This window comes from Acomys russatus, chromosome 11 (genome assembly GCF_903995435.1).
Source record: "Acomys russatus chromosome 11, mAcoRus1.1, whole genome shotgun sequence".
NCBI lineage: Eukaryota > Metazoa > Chordata > Mammalia > Rodentia > Muridae > Acomys > Acomys russatus.
The window spans coordinates 47,604,572-47,625,751 of record NC_067147.1 but is presented as its reverse complement, the minus strand read 5'-3'; the positions used below and the strand labels follow the sequence as shown (position 1 = coordinate 47,625,751).

At 40.5% G+C, this 21,180-nt stretch overlaps 1 protein-coding gene across 2 annotated transcripts in view; it reads left to right on the top strand.

The window, feature by feature from the left end:
* Positions 1 to 740: 740 nt before the first annotated feature.
* Phyhipl (phytanoyl-CoA 2-hydroxylase interacting protein like) overlaps positions 741 to 21,180 on the top strand; it is a 38,428-nt gene continuing 17,988 nt past the window's right edge. Inside the window, exon 1 of one of the 2 annotated variants that reach the window (XM_051153198.1) lies at positions 741 to 1,041. In XM_051153198.1, coding sequence (XP_051009155.1) covers positions 939 to 1,041 — 103 coding nt within the window. In that variant the 5' untranslated portion in view covers positions 741 to 938. Of the gene's footprint in view, positions 1,042 to 9,348; positions 9,757 to 21,180 lie in introns of those variants that run through there. The other variant, XM_051153199.1, reaches the window with a different exon arrangement.

The window sequence follows — 21,180 nt, the reverse complement described above, 5'->3', positions numbered from 1 at the left end:
GTCCTCAGGTGGCCGCTCATTTCTCACAGCGGGGCCATGTGAGGAACGACGGCCGGGCGCGCAGACACGGGGCCAGACGGGATAAAGGGGAGCCTGGGAGGTCGGAGCCTCAGTTTCCCAATCTGTGGTCAACAACCAACCTGCGCGCGCTCGCCTCGCCGCAGCCTGGGTGGGCAGTCCGGCTCGACCCGGCATTGTGAAGAGAAAAGCGCCGAGCCGCCATCGCCGGGCGAGCGCGCGACGCGCGCCGAGCAGCTTCCCAGAGCCCGCGCTCCTTCGCGCACCCCGTCTCTTCCCCGGTGACGGGGAGCGGAGCTGCGACGCCAGGGAGGCCCGAGGGCGCGTGCGCGCGGCAGGCGGGGCTGGGGCTCCAAGGGAGGCAGCGGCGGGCGCCGGGGGCGCGGGCGCGTGCCAGGAACCGGGATACGGTCTACGCGCCCGCAGGTGGGTGCGGGTGCACGCCACGGGGCCAGGACGGCGACGGAGTCACCGCGCCCGCGCGTTAGATGCGTGTGCGCGCCACCGGCTGGGGTGCAGAGCCCGCGCGGGGGGGGGGGGAGCGGAGGGCGCGTGCGCGCGCGCTCCCGGCAGGCAGGGGGCGGGGCCTGCGCGTGGTAGGAAAGGGGCGGGGCCGGAGTGCGGGCAGGTAGGCGCGTCCACCATCCTCCCCTGCACCACCACCATCCGTGCGCGTGCGCGCGCGCGGCCCTCCCTCCAGCCGTGAGCGCGCTCCTCCCGCTCTCGCGCCGGCCGGCGTTCAGTCTCCGAGCGGCACACTCGGAGGATCCTCTGCCGCCGCCGACTCCGCCGTCTTCGTCGTCGTCGCCTCGGCCGCGACTCCGGACGGGAGGCTGCCCTCGGCCCTCAGCCGTCTCCGGCCTTTCCCGCCCTTCGCCCCGCCGGCCGCCGGCGCCTGGCTTAGACGCGGGGTCGCGAAGATGGAGGTGCCGCGCCTGGACCATGCCCTCAGCAGCCCCAGCAGCCCGTGTGAGGAGATCAAGAACCTCAGCCTGGAGGCCATCCAGCTGTGCGACCGCGATGGTGAGGCACGGCGGCGGCATCGGCGGGAGACAAAAGGACGCGGGGCGGAGGTGTCCGGTCCGTGGGAGAGGGCGACTCGGGGAGAGGGGAGCCTCTCGGGTCGGCGGCGGGAGAAGGCTGCTGGGGAAGAGGGCGCCTCTCTGGTCTGTGGGAGAGGACGCAGCTCGGGTTCGCGGGAAAAGGCTACTGGGGGTGGGATGTGGGGAGGGAGCCTCTCGGGTCCAAGGGAGAGGGGTCCACCGGGAAGAGGGAGTCGTTCGGAGCAGCGGGAGAGGGCTCTGCCATGGAGGGGGCTCCTCTCTCCGGTCTGCGGCCCGGTGCTGCCTATTCTGCAGCAGGCAGGTCTTGAGTCTCCCCGCTCACCCCGCCACCGCAAAGGCCAGCTACGCTTGACCAGAAACTTATCCATTGCCTTGCAAACCTCTGAACCCCAGAAGTGTCTAACTGGGGTGAGAGCATCTAGTATTCTAGTCAGCCGGCAGAACAGCTGCATTTCAGCACCAAGGACAGACACTAGGTGTAGGAGCTTGGCTCTGGGCAGCGAGCGATTCTTAGACTGTCAAAAATCTGAACAGGAATTGGCCATCTGCATCTGCTGGGATTCGGTGTGTGTGCAGCACACACCATTGGTTGTTGGTGTGTCGGTACTCTATTGTTTTAAAGTTGGCAGTCTCCGGGGTGGGGGGTATGAAAATGATGGATCACAGGTCCGGGTGTTAAATTGCTAGCACTCTGTGCAGTGTGGGCACAGCGCTGTTCGTTGAGCTATTTGGAGGATCAGCGTTGTTTCAGAGATTTGGAATAAAACTTCATTTGTAAAGAAGTCATCTGATTGCTGATTGGTCAAATAATTGTTAAATTCTGCACATAACACGGGAGAATCAGTTGACATGGAAACACGACTCTCGGTGAAATTAAGGTTTAACTGTATGTGAGTAATGAATGGCTATAAAGCATTTTAAAGAAAAGTTATGGGGGCTATTAATTTGTTCACAGTAAGGTCATGAATTTTTTATCAGTGTAACTCATAGGAAACAAAGATCTTATATTTCAGAGGCATTTAAATGGCAGCAACTGGTTTAAGCATTGCTATCTTAAACATTTAAGTCTATTGAGCACTAAAGTCCTGCTTACTAACAATTTTTTTATATTATTGGTATGATTTTATTTTCAATAATCTTGAAACCAAAATCCAAACTCTTTGAGCACAACAAACTTTAACTTCTGAAAGAGGTGTAGTCTAAGTAAACAAATATGCTTGTAAAGGCTGCTTATATTTCCTTTATCGGTAGATTACCTTTGCTAATTGCAACTAATTTTATTTTCTCAGATTGATTTCAGAGAAAACCAAGAGTCTCATGAAAGTAGGTTTGATCTTTATTTAGTTCAGTGAATTACCAAGTGCTTATTCAAATAGTGGAACTAGATAATTCAGTGTTATTTCTCAGACCTTAATGATTTTGGTATTTAAAACTGCACCCACTGTGTTTATTGTGGGTATTAGGGAAATACTTCTTTAGTGAAATTCAGAGTACTGATGTAGGGTGTAGAAGTTAATGCTACTTTTACTCTAGTCTTTTCTGGAGTAGCAGCTCCTCTGATCCATTTTTAGTTGTTCCAGTTGACATTATGAGTCCTGCAAAATGAGCAAATTACGTAACATTTAATTGAGGGGGATGCTGGGATCAAGCAATCGCGATGAAAATTATTATTTGTAGTCCTCTAGACTAATCAGGTTTCATTCTGTAAAACATTTTAAACCAAGGAGTGCAAAGAACCACGTCTTAGAAAATGTGTAAAAAAAAAAAAAAAAAAATGGAGACATTCCATAGAAAGGTTGTCAAATACTTCTGTTTTCCCCTCCCCCTGTGACCCTGCTCCAATATAGGGCAGTTTCTAGTCAGTAAGTTTGTTTCATGAGAATAATTTAGAGGGAAAAACAGTTTTTAATAAAATAGTTTGTACTGTGTTGCATTAAATCTCTATTGACTTTCCTTAGCACAGTTTCACATTGAGATATTTCCAGCCCAATGATGTTTGCTCCCTGCAGTTCACTCACCTTCTTCCCTCTCAAATCTCACTGTTTCACTTTCTACCAACATATAGAGAAGAAAGGCAAAATTATGGCAGCATATGTAGCTGAAGGTATATTTTTGTGTTTTAGGTTTATAGAGCTATAGTTCCATTTTATGAATGAGGGAGTATATTGTCTTGTTTGTGGCTTACTCTTTATCATTTCATTTTACTCTTGTTAATTTGATAATCAACAAATGAAACATTAATTCCTTGGAAATGAAATGAAATGGAGGAGGGTAAAGTGTGGTATGATTGTTAATGTACTTTCCTTTCTACTTGCAAATGTTTTGAATTGTATCATGCTGTGCATGTATCATGAACCACAAGCTGTGGCTCCTGGTAAGCACACCTGTCTCTCATTCCTTTGGCTCTCCTCTTTTATGCTTTGCCTGTTGCTGATTTTCCTATGGATTGTAGTTTGTGTTGATAGCATCATCTTGCAGCATTTCCTTTTATTGATTTCTTATTTTTCGAAATATTTAATAGTCTTGGAAGAATATCTGAGTTCAAATAGTCATGCATCCAATTTTTAATAAAGCAAGAGGGTTCCTTAAGTACACATGCATATTACCTTGTGAGTAGTCTTCTCTAAGCTTGTTGGCTTTGTCACTGGTACATGGTTCCTGTCCATGTGCTGGTCACTGTAGTACAAAAATGAGGATTCTAGATAAGATTTTATTGGGAAACAGTTGAAATGTGTAGAGTAGCTCTTGGGGACTTCTCTTCATCCCTGTTCCAGGCAGACTACCGTTCTTTTCCTAGCTCTGGAGTACTCTGGTGTTGTCATATTGAATATACCATGTAGCTTCATAATGATTTTTAATGGAAGGAAAAACATCCAGTTTTCATCTGAAAACTTCAGTAATATGGGGACCCGCTTTTAGTTTGTTTCTTCCAATAGTAACATGAGGTACTGGCTGACCTGTGACAAGAAAAATGTAGTCCCATATCAAATATGATCCTCATCATGGTTTTATCATGTGTGTGTGCTTCTGATCCTTACAGAGAAGGGTTTATATACAGGTTGCCTAGATAACAGACAGACAGACAGATAGATGGACTTCTATGTGTTTCTTGAAGCTCCCCATATTTTTGTTTATAGTGAAGTAGAAAAGACTAATTTTATAGTGTTACCACCCCCCCCCCAAAGCTTTCTCTCTTTTAAGAGTCATTATCTCTCTGAGTAGGTCATTCTGTAACTGTCTAGATATGGTGTCCTCACCTCTAGGTATGAGGTTTACAGTGAGACTTAGCAAGAGAATACAACTTAAGTAAACTACGGTTTCTTTGTCATCACAGTTTTGTGGAGAAAGGGAGGGGGAACTTTCTCTCTTTTATATGTTCAAACTGTAGATCCCCTTAAGGGATCTTGTTTACTAAACTTATAGGAGGAGCTGGAACCTTTTATGCTTTTGACCTATGAACTGAACACGTTCTAACTTTGGGCACAAAGTAACCCAAATACACAAGGGCTCAGTCCACATTAGATAGCCTGTAATACCGTCTCTGAAGCAACCACCTAGGAAGAATGCCTGTAATCCATGCCTTTGGTGTCCTCATCACAAGAATGTGAGGTAATCATGACCCTGTCCCACTGCTGGGCGGTATGGAATAGCAGTCATGTCATCTCGGATCACACGGCCAGCCTAGACAGTTGGCCCTTGATAGCTCGCAACCTTGGGCAAGTTACTTAACCTGTTTTAGCCCGAGGCACTCTCATGCAAAACAGGCGCAGTAATGTCATATACGATTCTTGAAATGTAAAATGAAGTATTCTATAGCATAGACCACAATTCTTGTTATAAAACAGAAAAATTACTAGGAATGGAATATTATCTTCCACATGCTCTCTTGAGTTGAACCTAGTACTTTTTTTAAACCTCTTTTTTTTTTTTGTGGCCAATATTTGCATCCCTGTTAATAACTCAGTTGTGTGCTACTCAGGAAAGCATTTCATGAGAAATTATTGGCAAACATAAATTCTGAGTTTCAGGAGTAAATTGGAAAAGATCTCAGTGGCAGAATTTTGACCCTTTGCTCTGGAGCCATCCCAACAGTATACCATTGTCATTCTTAGTTCTAGAAGTTGTCCTCAATTTCTAGTTCACATCTGCTGCCACTTTCCCTGTGCCACATGACCTGGACAAACCCTTTGAACCAGTGCCTGCCTCAGCTCCCTTCTGCCCTTGCTTGACAATATTCTCCTTCATGCTCTTTTCTAGCAGCTGCTCTGCTCTGTGTCATATGTCTCTGTATTCATTTCTTTGCCTCAAATACCACTGTGAGGGTGCTGTAAATTTTTACTAGTGAGCAAAGAACACAATGAATAAATAAAAGCTAAAAGAAACAAACAAGAGCAAGAAAGCCGTCAGCTATGTTAAACCAGTTCTTGCTCTGGGTAAGAGCTCTATTCAGTTTCCACAGAAGACCCAGAAGTTTTGGAGGGGAAAATCACATCAAAGGCTATGTGAACAGACTCCCTCCAGTGGCCGAATGACTGTGTGGCCTAAGTAGTAACTGGCACTTGAGTGGCCTGCCCAGGCAGGCCTCTCAGAGACTCACTCTAGGCCGAGCACTGTGTAGACAACATTCAGGCCACTCGGCTTTGTCTTCACTAATATTTCCCACTCATTTTGACCCATCTTGCTTTTCCTGTAACTCATGTGAGTGAGCTTCTCCCTGTTTGTTTTTATTTGTATATCAGCGTCAGCAATAACAATAGGTGATTCACTTGATGCTCATTTCTGTATTCCCTCCTCTGCCCTTAGTAAAAGTTTCAAATTTTACGTTTTGCCTTGTTGAATATATCTCTTTTTCTGGATTTATTTTCAATTTCTCTTAAATTTCTTTCTAAGAATGTCTTAATTTGTTATTATCGAATTGTCTTCTTACTATGCTAGAATATATACCTATTTTTAGCTATTTAAAATACTTTCTTACTGCCAGACTATAATTACTCTGATGTCTCACTGAGTAGAATATGTTTGGGCATATATATTTGAGGAGAAAAGTCAGCATTTGCAAAGAATTGGAGCTAAAAAATGTAGCAAAGCAGGAACATCTGGGTCATACGTGCAGAGAGCATCAGCATGCTCTGCTCCCAGGTCTTAGAACATGGGGTGTGGGCAGGGTAGAGGGGTACACAAGTACAGGCCTCAGGACTGAATTCCAGGCAGAGTGGAATGTGATAAGGAAAAGGTAAAACTGTAACTCTGCAAAGTTGAAAATAATTATTGATGAGGGAAAATGAGGAAAAGGAAATGTTTGAAGACAGCTTGATAGCATCAGTTTTTTTACCCTTCAGATTTCAGGTCTCGGTGTACATCTAGGCATGTTCTAAATCCCTTTCAAGAACTTTTCTACTTGACAGACACTGAATCCCTGGAACAGTACTGTGCACTGTTTGTCACCGTTTCAGAGGGAACTCTTTGAGGGGATGCATATTCTTTCTAGGGCCATCTTTTTCTTCATTCATACTACTCAAAACAATTCAGACTTTTTAATTGAATTGCCTTACTGAGGATATGTTATATACACGTATCTTTGAGAAGAAAACTGATGTTTGGAAAGGTTTTAGCGGACATGCAGAAAGCCCACAGCCTAGTGACAGATGGTTTTAGAACTGTTACTTTATAAAAAAACAAAACAAAACAAAAAAACCAACTCTTTGCTGCTTTAAGGGAGATAGTGAAGTAGAGGCACTTTTGCTCATCTATATAAAGATCGTGTTGGAATCTTGTGAGGCATTTTAGGTGGATTACTGTTGAGGGGAAACCATTTGAGCTAAGGCATTTTAAATCCCATCTTAAGAAGCCACCTGGAAACTCATAGCATGTCTTCTTCAGTTGTTTTCTCTGAAAAGGAGTTCTAGAATGGGCAGAACAATACTCCTGGAAAATACCCATGTCACTAAGGTGACTAGAACTTATGTGGAAGAAAGAGGTTTGGATTTGGCATCAGTCTTAGAGTGGTCTCTCAGGAGCTTTGTTGTATTTCACTCCCTGAAGAAAAAAGTGAACACAGTTCGGGGAAGGCCAAAGTTGAATCCCAAATATGAACTAAATCTACAGTCCAGGTTTGTTTAAAATGCTAACAAGAGTCTGGTAATTCAAAGCGCTGGGCGTGGTGGTGCACACCTTTAATGCCAGAACTCGGGAGGCAGAGGCTGGCAGATCACTGTGAGTTCGAGGCCAGCCTGGTCTACAAAGTGAGTCCAGGACAGCCAAGGCTACACAGAGAAAACCTGTCTTGAAAACAAACAAACAAACAAAAAAAGTTACATCATAGCTATGGTGAAAGAAAAAGCATCTCAGATTTGTAGCTAATTTGCTATTTTTCTGAACATTTGAGCTATGGTTGTGGTCCAATTTATTAAGCCACTCTGGGAATGTGATGTGTGTGTGTGTGTGTGTGTGTGTATATACATATATATATATATAATTGGCTATAGTGTTGTGTAAACTTCTGTGACTATGTCTGTTTTTGTTTTCTACAGCATGCAGGGTTTTGTTGCCTAATGGTAGCACAATAGGTTTATAGCCTCTCTCACTAGTTGTATGCCGTTAAAGTTGAGGTACACACAATTTTACTGTATACTTTGGTTTTCATGAAAACTTGTCTTGTCTTCCAGAAGTCAGAGCGTTGATGAATTTATCAGTTTTTAAAACTTTAAAAGTTACTGACTAAGGCGAATGAGGACCAAGGAAATGTTGCACATGTATTATGTGACCAGTTCCCAAAGGCTGTATTTTTATGAGTATTGTCTATGATGTAAACCAGGAGTTAGTTATCATGATCCTTGCGCCAGCTCCCCAAGCCTCCCACCTGTCGATGTGTGTAAAACCATACTGAATACAGATGTGCCCATTTTATGTGAATATAATAAATGTACATTTATAAATTTATTTTTCTATTTATTATGTTCCTAGAGCAGAGGTAAGTGGCTGCAACAGACCACATAGCCCACAAACCCTTTAAAATAGTTACTATTTGACCCTTCACTAAAATATACACTGTGAGCTAGCCCCTCTTGACAGGATAAAGATGTTGAAAGTTTGTGGAAGAAAATTGTAGACTGACTTGCTGTTGCATATTAACAAAGTTTAGAGATTATGTGCATCATGCAGAGATCCATAGGAAGTCAAACTGCAGTAAGCCAGCCCTGTGAGGGGTTACTCCAAGATGGATGTCCCTGCAGATCCTCATGTCTGAGTTTAGGAGGGAATGTTTCTATGTGCAGACATTTTCAGGTGCACTGACAATTTTACTACTAATATGTTTGAAAATGTCAGAGGTGGTATCAACTCTGAAGACATGTTGATTTATAGAAATAATTATTAATTAAGATTATATATGCATATATATTATATTCTTTATTCTAAATCAAACTATTTTTTTAAAACAATGAGCCCTGCATGGAGAAATATGTCTGTTACTGCAGAGCTTGGGAAGTAGAGGCAAGAAGATCAGGAACTCAAGGTCAGCCTGAGCTCCATGAGACCTGATCTCAAAAAGAGTCAAGATCTTGTTTTGTTGTCTATAATCTACCTTTAACCATGTCTAGTGTAATTGTTTTGCAAAAATTTTTCATATAAAATCCAAGAAAACCTATCAAATTTCATCACTACAGTCTAAATCTTGACCAAAAAAGGACTATCTTTATTTAGACATACTAACAATTTCTGAAAGCTTATAGCCGATATCTTTATTTTAAATATAACTGTCAGTGTGGTCAATGATAGCTGAAAATTTAGCTATATTAAGTAACAGACTTCTGACATTTTAAACTAAATTCGTCTCAATATATCCATGTAAATTTGGTTAATGGTTCTTGTTATATTTTGTTTTTCAATCTAGGATGCTTTTTAATTACCTACGTATAGGTAGACCCCAGACTTATAGTAACTTCATTACTAGTATAATCGTACAGGACACAAAACTCATCCTAATCTTTTAGTGTGTTGAATTTTGCTGCTGAGGGGAACAACCAAATAGATGCATGAACCTAGACTAAAAAGAACTAAATGCTGCAAGCAAATACCCAAAGTATTTTTGAAATTTCACTTAAGCATATATTTGCACATACTTAAATATACACAATAGGGTATAGAATCCCATCTTTTTAGATGCTACGTAATAGGCAAAGTTTTCTTTTTGATATTTATTCCAAATCAGGTACTGTAGCTGAGTTTGATATGCACTATTTGTGTCCCAGTTTTTAAATAGCTTAAAATAATCACAAAGAAAGCTAAATGATGGTGTTTGCTGGTCCTCTAATCATCTCTGTACTAAAAAAGTTTAAGTCTCTTGTCAGTGGGTCCAGTTCTCAAAGTGTATCCCCTGGAGGGCCTGTCAGAACACAGTTGCTAGGCCTCCTTCCCTGAGTCCGTGGTTGATTAGGTCTGGGGTGGAGCCCAAGACTTTGTTTTTCTAATACATTTCCAGATGAGCTACCCTTAGTAATCCATGGGCTACACCTGGAGAAGCAGTGCTCTAAGAAGCATGACCACATGGTTTCCTAAGCTGAGAGACCATATGAACCCATGTGCCGGTGCCGTGAGGAAGTGCCAGAGCCAGCGGGATTTGTAAAGAAAGCAGGCTTATTTACATGACAGCTTTGGTGACTGAAACCTGCATCTAGTAAGTGTTTCCCTGGCTCTATCCTCATGGCATATGGCATCCTGACAGGAGACCAGGGTTCTGGGGATGGAGAGAGAGAGAAAGAGAGAGAGAGAGAGAGAGAGAGAGAGAGAGAGAGAGAGAGAGAGAGAGAGAGAGAGAGAATTAGAATATCAATGTTTGAGACAAACATCTGTGAGCTTTGTGATTATATTAAAAGGATGATATTGAAACAAGAGGTGATGATCGATGGCTTAATGTGCAAGATTAGAGGTTGGGTATCTTTTGACTTGGAATGGTTGAGTGGAGAGAATCTGAAAAAAAATAAGCTCAGTAATAAGTGGACTAGTTGGATTTGAAATGTCTGTGATATGTCTAGAAAACAAAATCCATCTGGAAGGAAAGCTATGAGAAATATCCATCTGATTCCCTAAGGAAGAGTTTGAGAGCAAGGAAACGTTGGTAGTTTTTTCCGATCTGCTTCATTGCCCCTGCCTCCTTACAATGCGTCCCTTCCTGTCTTTCAGACAGCTTCATCATGGAAGCGATAGGATAGGAAGATGGTGCCTAGTGGGCGGGTTGGTTTGCCATCTAAAACTCTTCTAGTTCTTTTTAGAAAGGAATAGCTATGGAGCGGCTAACATGGAAACAATGTCCTAAGCCCTACAATGTAAAGATTTCCTTCCTTTTATATAGTAAGGTTTTCATATTTACTGTGGAAGGCACTAGATTTTTTTTCTCTCTTAGCAAAATAGTCTTCTTTGAAGGAAATATTAATTTATAAAACAATTGAAATGTTGGACCTCAGATGGGCAGAAAAATAATGGCACTGGAGGCTAAAGAGAAACTAAGATATTTGCCAAATCTGTTTTTGAAGTTCTTGCTTGAACATATATTTCTTCGTTTTTAAATTTGCATTGATGTTTTGCTTGCATGTGTGTCTGTGTGAGGATATCACTGGAACTGAAGTTGCAGACAGTTGTGAGCTGTCATGTGGATGCTGAGAATTGAACCCAGGTCCTCTGGAAGAGCAGCCAATGTTTTTAACCACTGACCAACCTTTCCAGCCTCCTTGAACATATATTTCTAACATATATTCCTAACATTTGACCTTGAACTCTCAATTTTAGTGTTCAGTGGGGTATTTGTTTAGTGCTACTGTCAGCAAGCTATAGTCTTTTTACACTTAGATTTTGTTCTTACAGATTATTTTTAAATAACTCTTTCACTTTGTTTAACAAACATCTTTTTATATAGCATTTTGTATGTAATATGGTTGGGCATTTGGACCAATTGTGTATTGTCTTACATTTTCTGGGACTTAATAATTTAATAGGCCTTTCAAAGTTATTTTTAGTGATAACCAAAAAAAGAAAAAAGAAAAAGGAAGTTCAACAGAGCAGAAACTATTGATTTCGGAAACTAATAGTTAAAGCACTTGCTTTGCTGAAAGCTTTACTCATGAAATTGTAATGATACAATTTACAGCAATAAAATTTGAAGTTGAAATAATGGTAAATTGTCAGATATAGTACAGCCACTTCTAGCAGAACATGCTTTGTACTGTGTGGTAGATGTGTGTTTCACCCCTATACACACCCTTTACATCTTCACAAACACTTCAAAGAGCTTCATCTGGATCAACTGGTGAACTTTTCCTGTGATATCTCCTTCGTAGTCTGGAGACTTCTTCCCAGACTACTTTGCCTATGCTCTCCAGTCTTAATTTTCTGACGTGCAAAGACCCCTTAAGACTCATTATAATGTAATATATTAATGGCAATATGAAATGTGTTTCTTGGTATATGTTCATAATGCTATTTACACAGGTAATTTGTCTTATTTTCATTGTATGTTAAAATGCAGATATACTTTAAGATCAGATATCTTAAACATAACCTTATAAAATACATTAATGTTGGAACAGTTATTTTCCCTAAACTTGTGCTCTCTCTTGGTGCTTCAGAAGAATTTGACAGAAGTGCAAAATGGCAATTAAATGTAATGCCAGCTAGTCACTAATGCCTATTACTAGTACTCATTCTCTAGAATTAAAAAAAGAAACTCCATGGGATTTGGCCCCGCCTCCAACTCCAGCCTTATTTCTTACCCATTCTTCTTAATTTTTTCTAACCATTTTTTTTTTTTTTTGCATTTTTAAATAGTCCAATGTCATTGTTGTACATTTGGGGGAATTTATAGAAAATTTTTTATTCAGAAGTTAGTTTTGGGGCTGGAATGGTAGCTCAGAGGTTGAGTGCTTGCTGCTCTTTCAGAGGACCAGAGTTCAGTTCCCAGCATCCACGCTGGGCATGTCATAACTACCTGCAACTTCAGCTACAAGGGCTATAGCACCCTCTGCTGGCCTTGATGAGCATCTGCATTCATGTGTACATACAGATGCACAAGTACATATAAAAAAAGATTTTTTAAAAGATAGTTTTGAATGTAGCTAAGTATGGTTATACACACTTGTAATATCAAGACTCAAGAGGTTTAGGTAAGAGGATCCTAAAGTTAAGCCGTCCTGAACTAACTAGCAAGTTCCAGGCCAGCCCAAGGTACACAGTGAAGTCCTGTATCCCTATGAATAAATGCATCGATGGATGGTTTTTATGTTAGAAAACCAATTTGGATATGAGAAGAAATAGACTATTTTAAAGGGCACTGGAAGCAAAGCATTGTAAGTTACAGAACAAAGCTTTCATGTAGGAAAAAAATCGATGCTCTAGAAAACTAACATAAGACCATTAACCTGCATTAGGTGTTGAAAACTAAATTTTATGGATGTTGCAGCTCAGTAGATGGAGTCATTTGCTAAAGTACAGAATACTGGGTTGGGGAGTAATTTGGAGGAGAATAAGTAAATGCTGTGTTTCATATTATTTTAGATTTGAGGTGTCTTTGACGTACAACATGAAGTGTAGCGAGGTGCAGTCACATTGCATTTCTATTATGGCTTAAGGTGTGGTGTTCATTCCGAAAGGTAGCATTTATCAGGAAAGAGTCTCCAGCTGACCCCTGAGAAACGCTAACTTTTGGTATGACAAAGTTCTCACACATAGGAAGGAGTAAGTGCTGGGGGCGGCGGAGGGGACAATCTATACATCACTTACCTAATTCTAAAACAATCTATGCCCAAGACCTATGTAACCAAGGCTACCAAGAGGAAAACATCCAAGTTTATGGAGTAAATATATTGTATGACAAAGGGCTCTTAGAAATGAAGGCATAAGAAACAGGGAAATCTGTGTGGCCTGTGTTTGGTGTGATGAAGAAATGGATGACTGTAGGGGGATAGGGTTGTTGAGCTTCCGCTCCAGGTCTTAGGGATAATGGCATTCTTCTAGACATAGGGAAGATACTTCAGGATGAGTCTTCTCACCTACTTTGGAAGAATGTCAGAACTTTTCATGCGGTAAAGTGGGTGCCTCCAGATGTTCCCTCCAGTGCAAGTGTGTATTAAGTAGCATGTCCTGAGCCCCGTGACAGGGAAGTCGAAGGAGGATAGAAAGGGAGCTGTTGCTGCCACTTGACAAGAGGACATCTGCTGGAGTCCCAGAGACTGAAACTAAATTTGACTGAGCTTATGAGTATGTAAGGATTAAAGAAAAAGGCAAGTGTCCTGAGAAATTTGGCTATGAAGGGAAGCAAATAAGTTATCTGGGAAAATGTGTAGCAGTGAGGGTTTAGAATCCACGTGTATACGCATATGCATGTTCCTAGACTGTGATACACAATTCTGAAAGCATGGACCACGGAGTCTCACAGACTCGGCTCTGATCCTCTTGTACTGATGAGCAGCCAACAAATGTGCATGTTTGTCGAACAGAAGTCATGACCTTCTAACTGCCAGGGTAAAGTTTTGATTAAAAAAAACAAAAAAACAAAAAAACAAAACTAGTCAGGGATGAGATCCTAACTTCAAAATCTTATATATTTACTGTTAATAGTTTAAAAGTGCTGTGAGTGGATACTATGTTGACACAGGGTGGACCTGTGATGGTTAATCCTACCTGTCGGCTTGCCTGCATTTAGAATCACTTAGGAGACAGATTTCTGAGGACTCTTTCAGAAAGATTTAACTGAGGACAGAAGGCTAGTGCTAAACATAGGTGGCTCACCCCAGGGTCTGGGATCTGGGACTGAATCGGAGGGAGAAAAGAGAAAGGTGATGAGCAGCAGCACCCAGCACTCTCTGCTTTCTGACTGTGGGTGGCCTCAGTGGGACCAATCCTGGTGCTCCTGCTGCTGTGCCTTTCCCAGCACAAGGGACTATAGCTCCTCAAATGGTGAGCCAGAAATAAATCCTCACCCCTCCTCTCATAGGTGCATGTGAGGTGTTTGGTCATGGTGAATAGAAAAGTAATGCACAGATTTACTTAGGAAGAACGACTTTTTCCTTTCATAACCCTTAGTTGGCAGGTTATAGTATACTGTACTACCTTTTACAAAAACACATTATCGCCTATGTTTGTTTTGAAACCAAGACACCTTTTAACCGTCAAGTACGAAGGAGATTTGAAATGATAGGAGGGAATAAAACATCTTTTCTTCTTATTCAGGAAGATGGGTGTCATTGAGCTTATCAACATCATGACATTTCTCTGAGCACAGCCTCATCTTTAAAGGAAAACACATTGGAGTTCAGTGGATTGTCTTGTTTACAAGTTTGCATGGTGAAAATTGGAAAAATATAAAATAACTAAGTAACTTGTCAGTTATGGCACTTGAATGTTTTAAGACGCAATTTTATTTTTCCCTAGGGCATAAAGATGTCCATCTTCATTTTCTCTGTGTGCTTTTTACATGAAACACTGAGTTCGTGTAGAGGGTCTCAGATGCTTCTGTGCACTCTGACCTCTGTGGCTATTATAATGCTGGTATTCATTGCATTTTAAAACATATTCTATACAGCTATCTCACAGTGAAAGAGTAAATATGGAAAACAACTGCCCAAAATGTGGCACATAGTGAATTGTCTTTTATAAATCATTCAATTAAAATATTATTAAACACACCTATAAGGATTCATAACCAGAAAGTAAGAAAGAGTGAGTGTAAGTCAGGTTTTCCTAGATACATACAATAACATTGCATCATGCCTGCCTTGTTTGAGAGTTGGTTCTTTTTCACACTTAGCCCTCTATACTCAGGAAAACCCACATTCTGTTCAGCCACTGTTGTTTTGCAGTTGACAAACTAAAGAAAACAAAGCCCTAACTCACTTAACGTCTCCTTGAAATCAACCTCAGACCAGTACTCTGAGTCATCCAAGTCCCCCCGCTAAGGATTGCATATTTGTATTGTTAGTATAGGCAACAATTGATCCGTATTTTATAGTGCTTCAAGTATATGCAATTTTGGGTGCCTTGAGAAAAGCAGCATAACATTTTGGATATAAAAATAAAATGCCATAAATATAAGTGAGGGTATCTTAAAATGTAAGTTTCATTGGCTTCCTGGTCAAGCTACCTCTTCTGGTGTTATGAAAATCTTCTTTAATTGTAAGGTAAATCATTTGAACACAAATAATCTAAGTAATCTCAAATAGTAGAACTAGAAGTAACAGATATCTGATCTCAATTCTTTGATTCTAAAGTCCACACAATATGAAAGAGTGGAGTGGAGTGGAAGGCTCTGGCCTGTCTGTACACACTGACAGTGCCCGAAGGGTCCTGAGACACACTTTCTGAAGTCCCAGTAATAGTCAGGCAAGGATTTCAGGAAACAGGACGTAGGACCAGTTTTAAAGAACAGTCAAGAACAACAGCAAAGAGCTGAGGGGATGGAGAGTTGGGTAAAGCACTTTTACTGCACAAGGGTGACAATTAGGGTTTGGGTCCCCAATACCCAATGTCCTTTTGTATCTCAGAGGAAGACACATAAATGCCAGGTAGATGCAGAGGCCTTCCTGTAATGTCAGCCTCAGGAAGAAGAAAGAGAGGATCCCAGGAACAAGCTGGCTAGCTAGACTAGCCCAGCCACCAGGCCCTGGGTTCGAGGGAGAGTCCCTGCCTCAGTGTGTAAGGTGGAAAACGAGGAGGAAGTCATCTGACATCAACTTCTGGCCTCCATGAACACATGAGTGCCAGTGTGCTTGCAGGAACATATACATGTGAACACACATGCACATATCATATGAAAAATAAAGAAAATGAAAATATCAAGAAAAATGGAAGTAATTGACAGTCTGCATTTTTAAAGATGTTCAATGATTTAGCTAAGGCTACACAACATCCTAGTGAGAGAATATGTGCTTGATATTCAATGAATTGGTGCAAGGAAATAATGATAAAAGAATCCTGAATGCAAGTACATATTTAATCATCAGATAGTAGGAAGTACTTCCAACAAATAAACAATAAAAGTGCAAAAACAAAAACAAGAAACTTCAGGGGCCAGAGAGCTAGCTCAGCAGTTACGAGCACTAGCTGCTCTTTCAGAGGACCCAGGTTCAGTTCCCACCCCCACGTGGCTCAGCTCACAACCATCAAAACTCCAGTTCCAGAGGATCCACTGCTCCATTCTAGCCTCCTTGGGCACCACATGTACTCACAATCATACATATAGACATCTTTTTTTTTTTAAGTTCAAGAAAACTAAGCTTGACAAAAGATAGTAACTCTAATGATTCATATTTCACAGCTAGAAGTGACTTTAGATTCTCATGCAGACCATTTCTAGTCTATAGATTAAGGACAGTGAATGTGCTGGGATTTCCTCCCCCACCCCTTCCCCAGAATGCAAATAGTTCTAGAGCAGGTAAGGCAGGCCATCTGGGGGTGGTTTGATGGTCATGAGCCCACACCGAATGCTCCAACACTTGGTTTGAGATCTTGGCTTTTATACCAGTTGTTAGGTATTGAACATGTTATGAAACGTCTTTGTGTTAGAATCTAGATGATACTAATACTTGTCATAAGCTTCCCTCAGTGGTTAAGAGCACTTGCTCTTGCAGAGGACCTGAGTTCATTTCCCAGCACCCACAGTAGGTAGCTCACAACTACATAAAACTCAACTCCAGGGGATCCAATGCCCTCTTCTGGCCTGGATGACACCTGATCACATGTAACATACATTCACATACACACACACACACACACACACACACACACACACACACACACATTAAAAGAAAGAAATAAAAGTGTGTGCTAAGGATTTAGAATACTGTCTTGCTAATGTAAGTGCTCATACATTTTTCTAAACAGTCTGGCCTGATGCTGTATTTAAGTATTGTCTATTGTAGTTAATATTTGTACCTTAGTTTGCCTAGAAAGTGGGAAAGGCTTAGCTTAAATTGTCAGCTGTTTTTTATAATCATATCAAATTATCCCTTTTACTACAAATTTCTGCTGAACTTTAGAAAAACTGTTCCTGTCTCATGTTACCATCTGTCAGAGACTTTCCAGCTGTACACACCGTGTGGTTTTTAATGCTGTTGAAAAAATTTACTTCATCTTGAAAACACATTTAATAGTGTGATCTTTTGTCATTTTGGTTTTGCTTTTATAAGGAAAGGTAACAAGAAACCATTACATTTTATTCCTTTTGGCCCAAGTACATATATACATAGGTTTCTAGTTTCCGATGTTAAGTAGGTAAAGAAGTGTCCTTTCTAATTTTTTTTTTCAGTTTGGTATGTTTGGGTGGATACATGTATATGTGTTTTCATTTGTTGCGTTTTACTATTCCTTGGTTCAACTTTAGGGACATTGATCCACTTCTGCTTTAAAATGTATTAGATAATTTAACTTAGACTCTCACACCAAACACAGCTATTAGAAATAAGTTGAATAGGAATGTGACGTATTAATTTTGTACCACTTCATATGTTAGTAAAACTGGAAATTTGTTTCATCTATGTACTGGAAAGTCCAGTGTTATATGGGAAGGGTCAGCCCTGCAGGATAAACAGGGTTTTTGTTGTTGTTGTTGTTGTTGTTGTTGTTGTTGTTTTGGTTTGGTTTGGGGGTTTTGGTTTTGATTTTCATAAAAGCTGAACTCCCTAAAAGTAAGGTGCATAATACTCCATTCAGCTTCTCCTCAGTCCTGGTTCTTGGGCTTCTGAGTTGGATAATAGTTATGGTGCCCTGTTTTGACCTCATAGGTTGGCATCAGAGAAAGGAGACAAAAGTTTTTACTGAAATACAGGTGTCAGTATGTCTCTTGAGCTGTTGGCTCAGGCTGCCACAGCTGGTGTTCCATGTCCTCCGCTGTCAATCCTAATCCAACAGGAATAGTGGCTATGACTTGGTGTTACGCTTTTATGTTTTATGATTTTGCGAGTGAAAATTTGGATGAAATGCTGTTTGGATCATAACTACTGTGTAGATGCTCCTCAAAAAAATTACTTATTTGGATGTGAAACTACTTAGAAATGCAGATAATTAGAGGCAGTGGAAGCCTAGATACAAAGAAAACTGTTGAAGAGCGGCTTAAATGTTAGGTGTACAGAAAAGAACAATGAAAGGTGACACATGCAGATAAAGCTTGAGACTTCCTCCTTGTGCGTTACCAAGTACCACAGCAAACTGAGCTTAAAAAAAAAAAGTTAAAAACAGCATTCAGAGATGCTCTGTAATAGAATTTTGCCCACAGAAAATAAAAAAGGGAAAAATATATTTGAGAGAAAAGCATGAAATGAAATTAAATTCATACATAAATATTACATCAAAACTAAAAAAAAAAAATTGAAGTCTCTTTTAACATATGGGTCTCTAAAAAGTACTTAGCTATATATGGACACTAACAAATGCCCACAAAATGAGATTTCCAAAGAAATAAATCATTAAAGATTACTAGGGTTATTGACAGTCCACAGTGTTAGCAGAGCTATGTATTAATTAGAGCACAGAAGAGAGCAGTTTTAATACTTTCCCTTTATGTGTGTGTAAGTTGAATCAGCTGACATTGATTGTCTACTACAGGTCACAAGTTAGGTTTTGACACGTGGGTTATCACCTCTTTCTATACTGGCTGGCCCATGAAGAAGCAGCCTAGAGGCTTCACACATTTCTAAGTCCGTTTGACCTGTAGGCATGCACCTAGCCATTCTCTTAAACAGTCGGATCCTTGTTCAAGGGAGATGCAGCAGTCGGCATAGGAAATGCTTAGGATTAGCATAATGGGAATATGTAATCTGTAATGATTGATTAGAAGTATCAAAATAAATACCCAATTGAAAAGTGAGATTTTAAAATTCACAGTGTCCTTTGCCTTGAGTGTGAGGTCGGCCCGTGGATCCCTTCGCCCCTGACTCTGAGCCCTACTTTCCTCATTAGTCCCAGAGTTCAAGCATGTCGCTTACAGAATGGCATGTCCTCTTTTGCGGCTGCCTGCTTTTTTAAAGGAAAAATAAGAAGAAAAATATGTAAAAGTATATCATGGCAGAACTGAAAATAGGAAAGGGAAAATGTGAATCACACTCATTGATAGTTACGGAGACAGCGTGTGACACCATTTGCCATTCTTAATGGGAAATCTCGTGAGAAAAGATTAAGTGAACAAAGAAGGTTAGGCACACTTTGAAAACACACACAATGGTCACCATGAGTAAAAATTATAATATTTAAAGAAAACAAGCAAGGGGCTGGAGAGATGGCTCAGAGGTTAAGAGCACTGACTGCTCTTCCAAAGGTCCTGAGTTCAATTCCCAGCAACCACATGGTGGCTCATAACCATCTACAATGAGATCTGGTGCCCTCTTCTGGCGGGCAAGCATACACGTGAGCAGAATATGTATAAATAATAAATAAATAAATATTTTTAATAAATAAATATTTTTTAAAAAGAAAACAAGCAAAAGGGTATACAGGAAGAAACATAAGCAGCAAAGAAGACATAAAACAACAGACATGAGGTCTGTGACAGATCTGTGAATACCACAATGCTAAATGTGCTTAGTTCACCTACTATGCACTTAAAAATCACTTTTGTTCTTAAAACATGATATAGACATACTTAAAATAGGCATTTAGCTGTCTAAAAATAAATGGCAGAGCAAATGCACAGAAAGATAAGAAATGAGAAAGGAGGTGTTGCTCTCCTGTCAGTTGGATAGTAATTCAAGCTAGGAGGACAAAGGGCAGTTTTAAATGTTTAAAGCCAGTTCATAACTAACAGAGAACACACAAGGCCTCCTAAGCCAAGTAACCCAAACGTCCACATGGACGAGCCCCAGCCCCTGATGCAGGGGCACTGTTAGGGAAATACTCTTTCACCAGTAAGGGATTTAAGATGGCACTTTTGGCATAAGATAGTTGTCCTGGATAAAAGTAAGGAAAACATACCAACAATGTGACTTAGAATTCAGAAACCTGCATCTACTGTGGCACCTTCATCCCCGCCTAACAGAGAATGGCCCTTGGGCAGCAGTCACAGAAATAGACAGTGCCAACTAAAGCTTTTCATGCAACCCTGGTCACATGCAGTAAGTAGAACTAGAAATTAAGAGTGAAAATCTACTTTCTCCTTTGGTAGAACGCAGCAAATTCTGTTAGTCATGCATTGGTGAAAGAGGAAGAAAAAAAATTATAGAATTTCTCGGAAGCTACAGAGAAAACACTGTCAAAATTATGGGGTATAGTTAAATGACTGATTAAGGGAAGATCATGGGTGAAAATACTTAAAAAATGTAAGAGTGATGCAGTGGAAGCAAATAAGATGAATTCAGTGTTCATCCTGAGATGATGGGCTGTTTGATTCCAAAAATAGTATACCAGAATGGAAACAGTAAAGATAAAGGCAAAAATTAAAAAGAGATAGGAAAAATATTAAGCCTCTTAATGTAACAAGATTCAGAGCACATTTTTCTGAAACCAATAAAAAATACTAGTTTGAAAAGAAAAGCATACAAGTAGAAGATAGAATAAATAACTACTTAAATTTCAAGACATTTTTAAAACTTGAGATATCCTTGTATACTTCAAATACTTTAAAGAGCTTTGGTTAGATGAATACTGTGTAAGGAGAATAAAATATATGTATAGTTGCTTAGTTTTGCTAAAAATAAATAATATCAGAACACAGAAATTGATGTGATTGGTTACCGGTTAACGGGGTGAACCTGCAGTGTGCATATCCTCTTCACTAGGATTTCAGGAAAACAAAAGAAAACAGAGAGGGCTTAGCTATACCCAGTTACAAACATGTTGTTTAATTAAACAGACTTGCTTTTAAATAGACCAATATTGACCAGCAAAATGTTAGTGAAGAGTCCTTATTTATTAAATATGTTATCAAGATAGAATTAGTGTTATTGTAAGTAAACCTTCAGTGTCTAGATTTGTAGGACACAGCCCATTTCTACCACCAGAGAACATAACTGGGCAGTAGAAAGACCTGCGAGCTGCCTTGATGTCTGGGTCCTTTCCGTGTATTATGTATGCTTTGCATTTCATTGTTTCTGTCAGTTATTAGTAGAGGTTGTCATGCAGTATT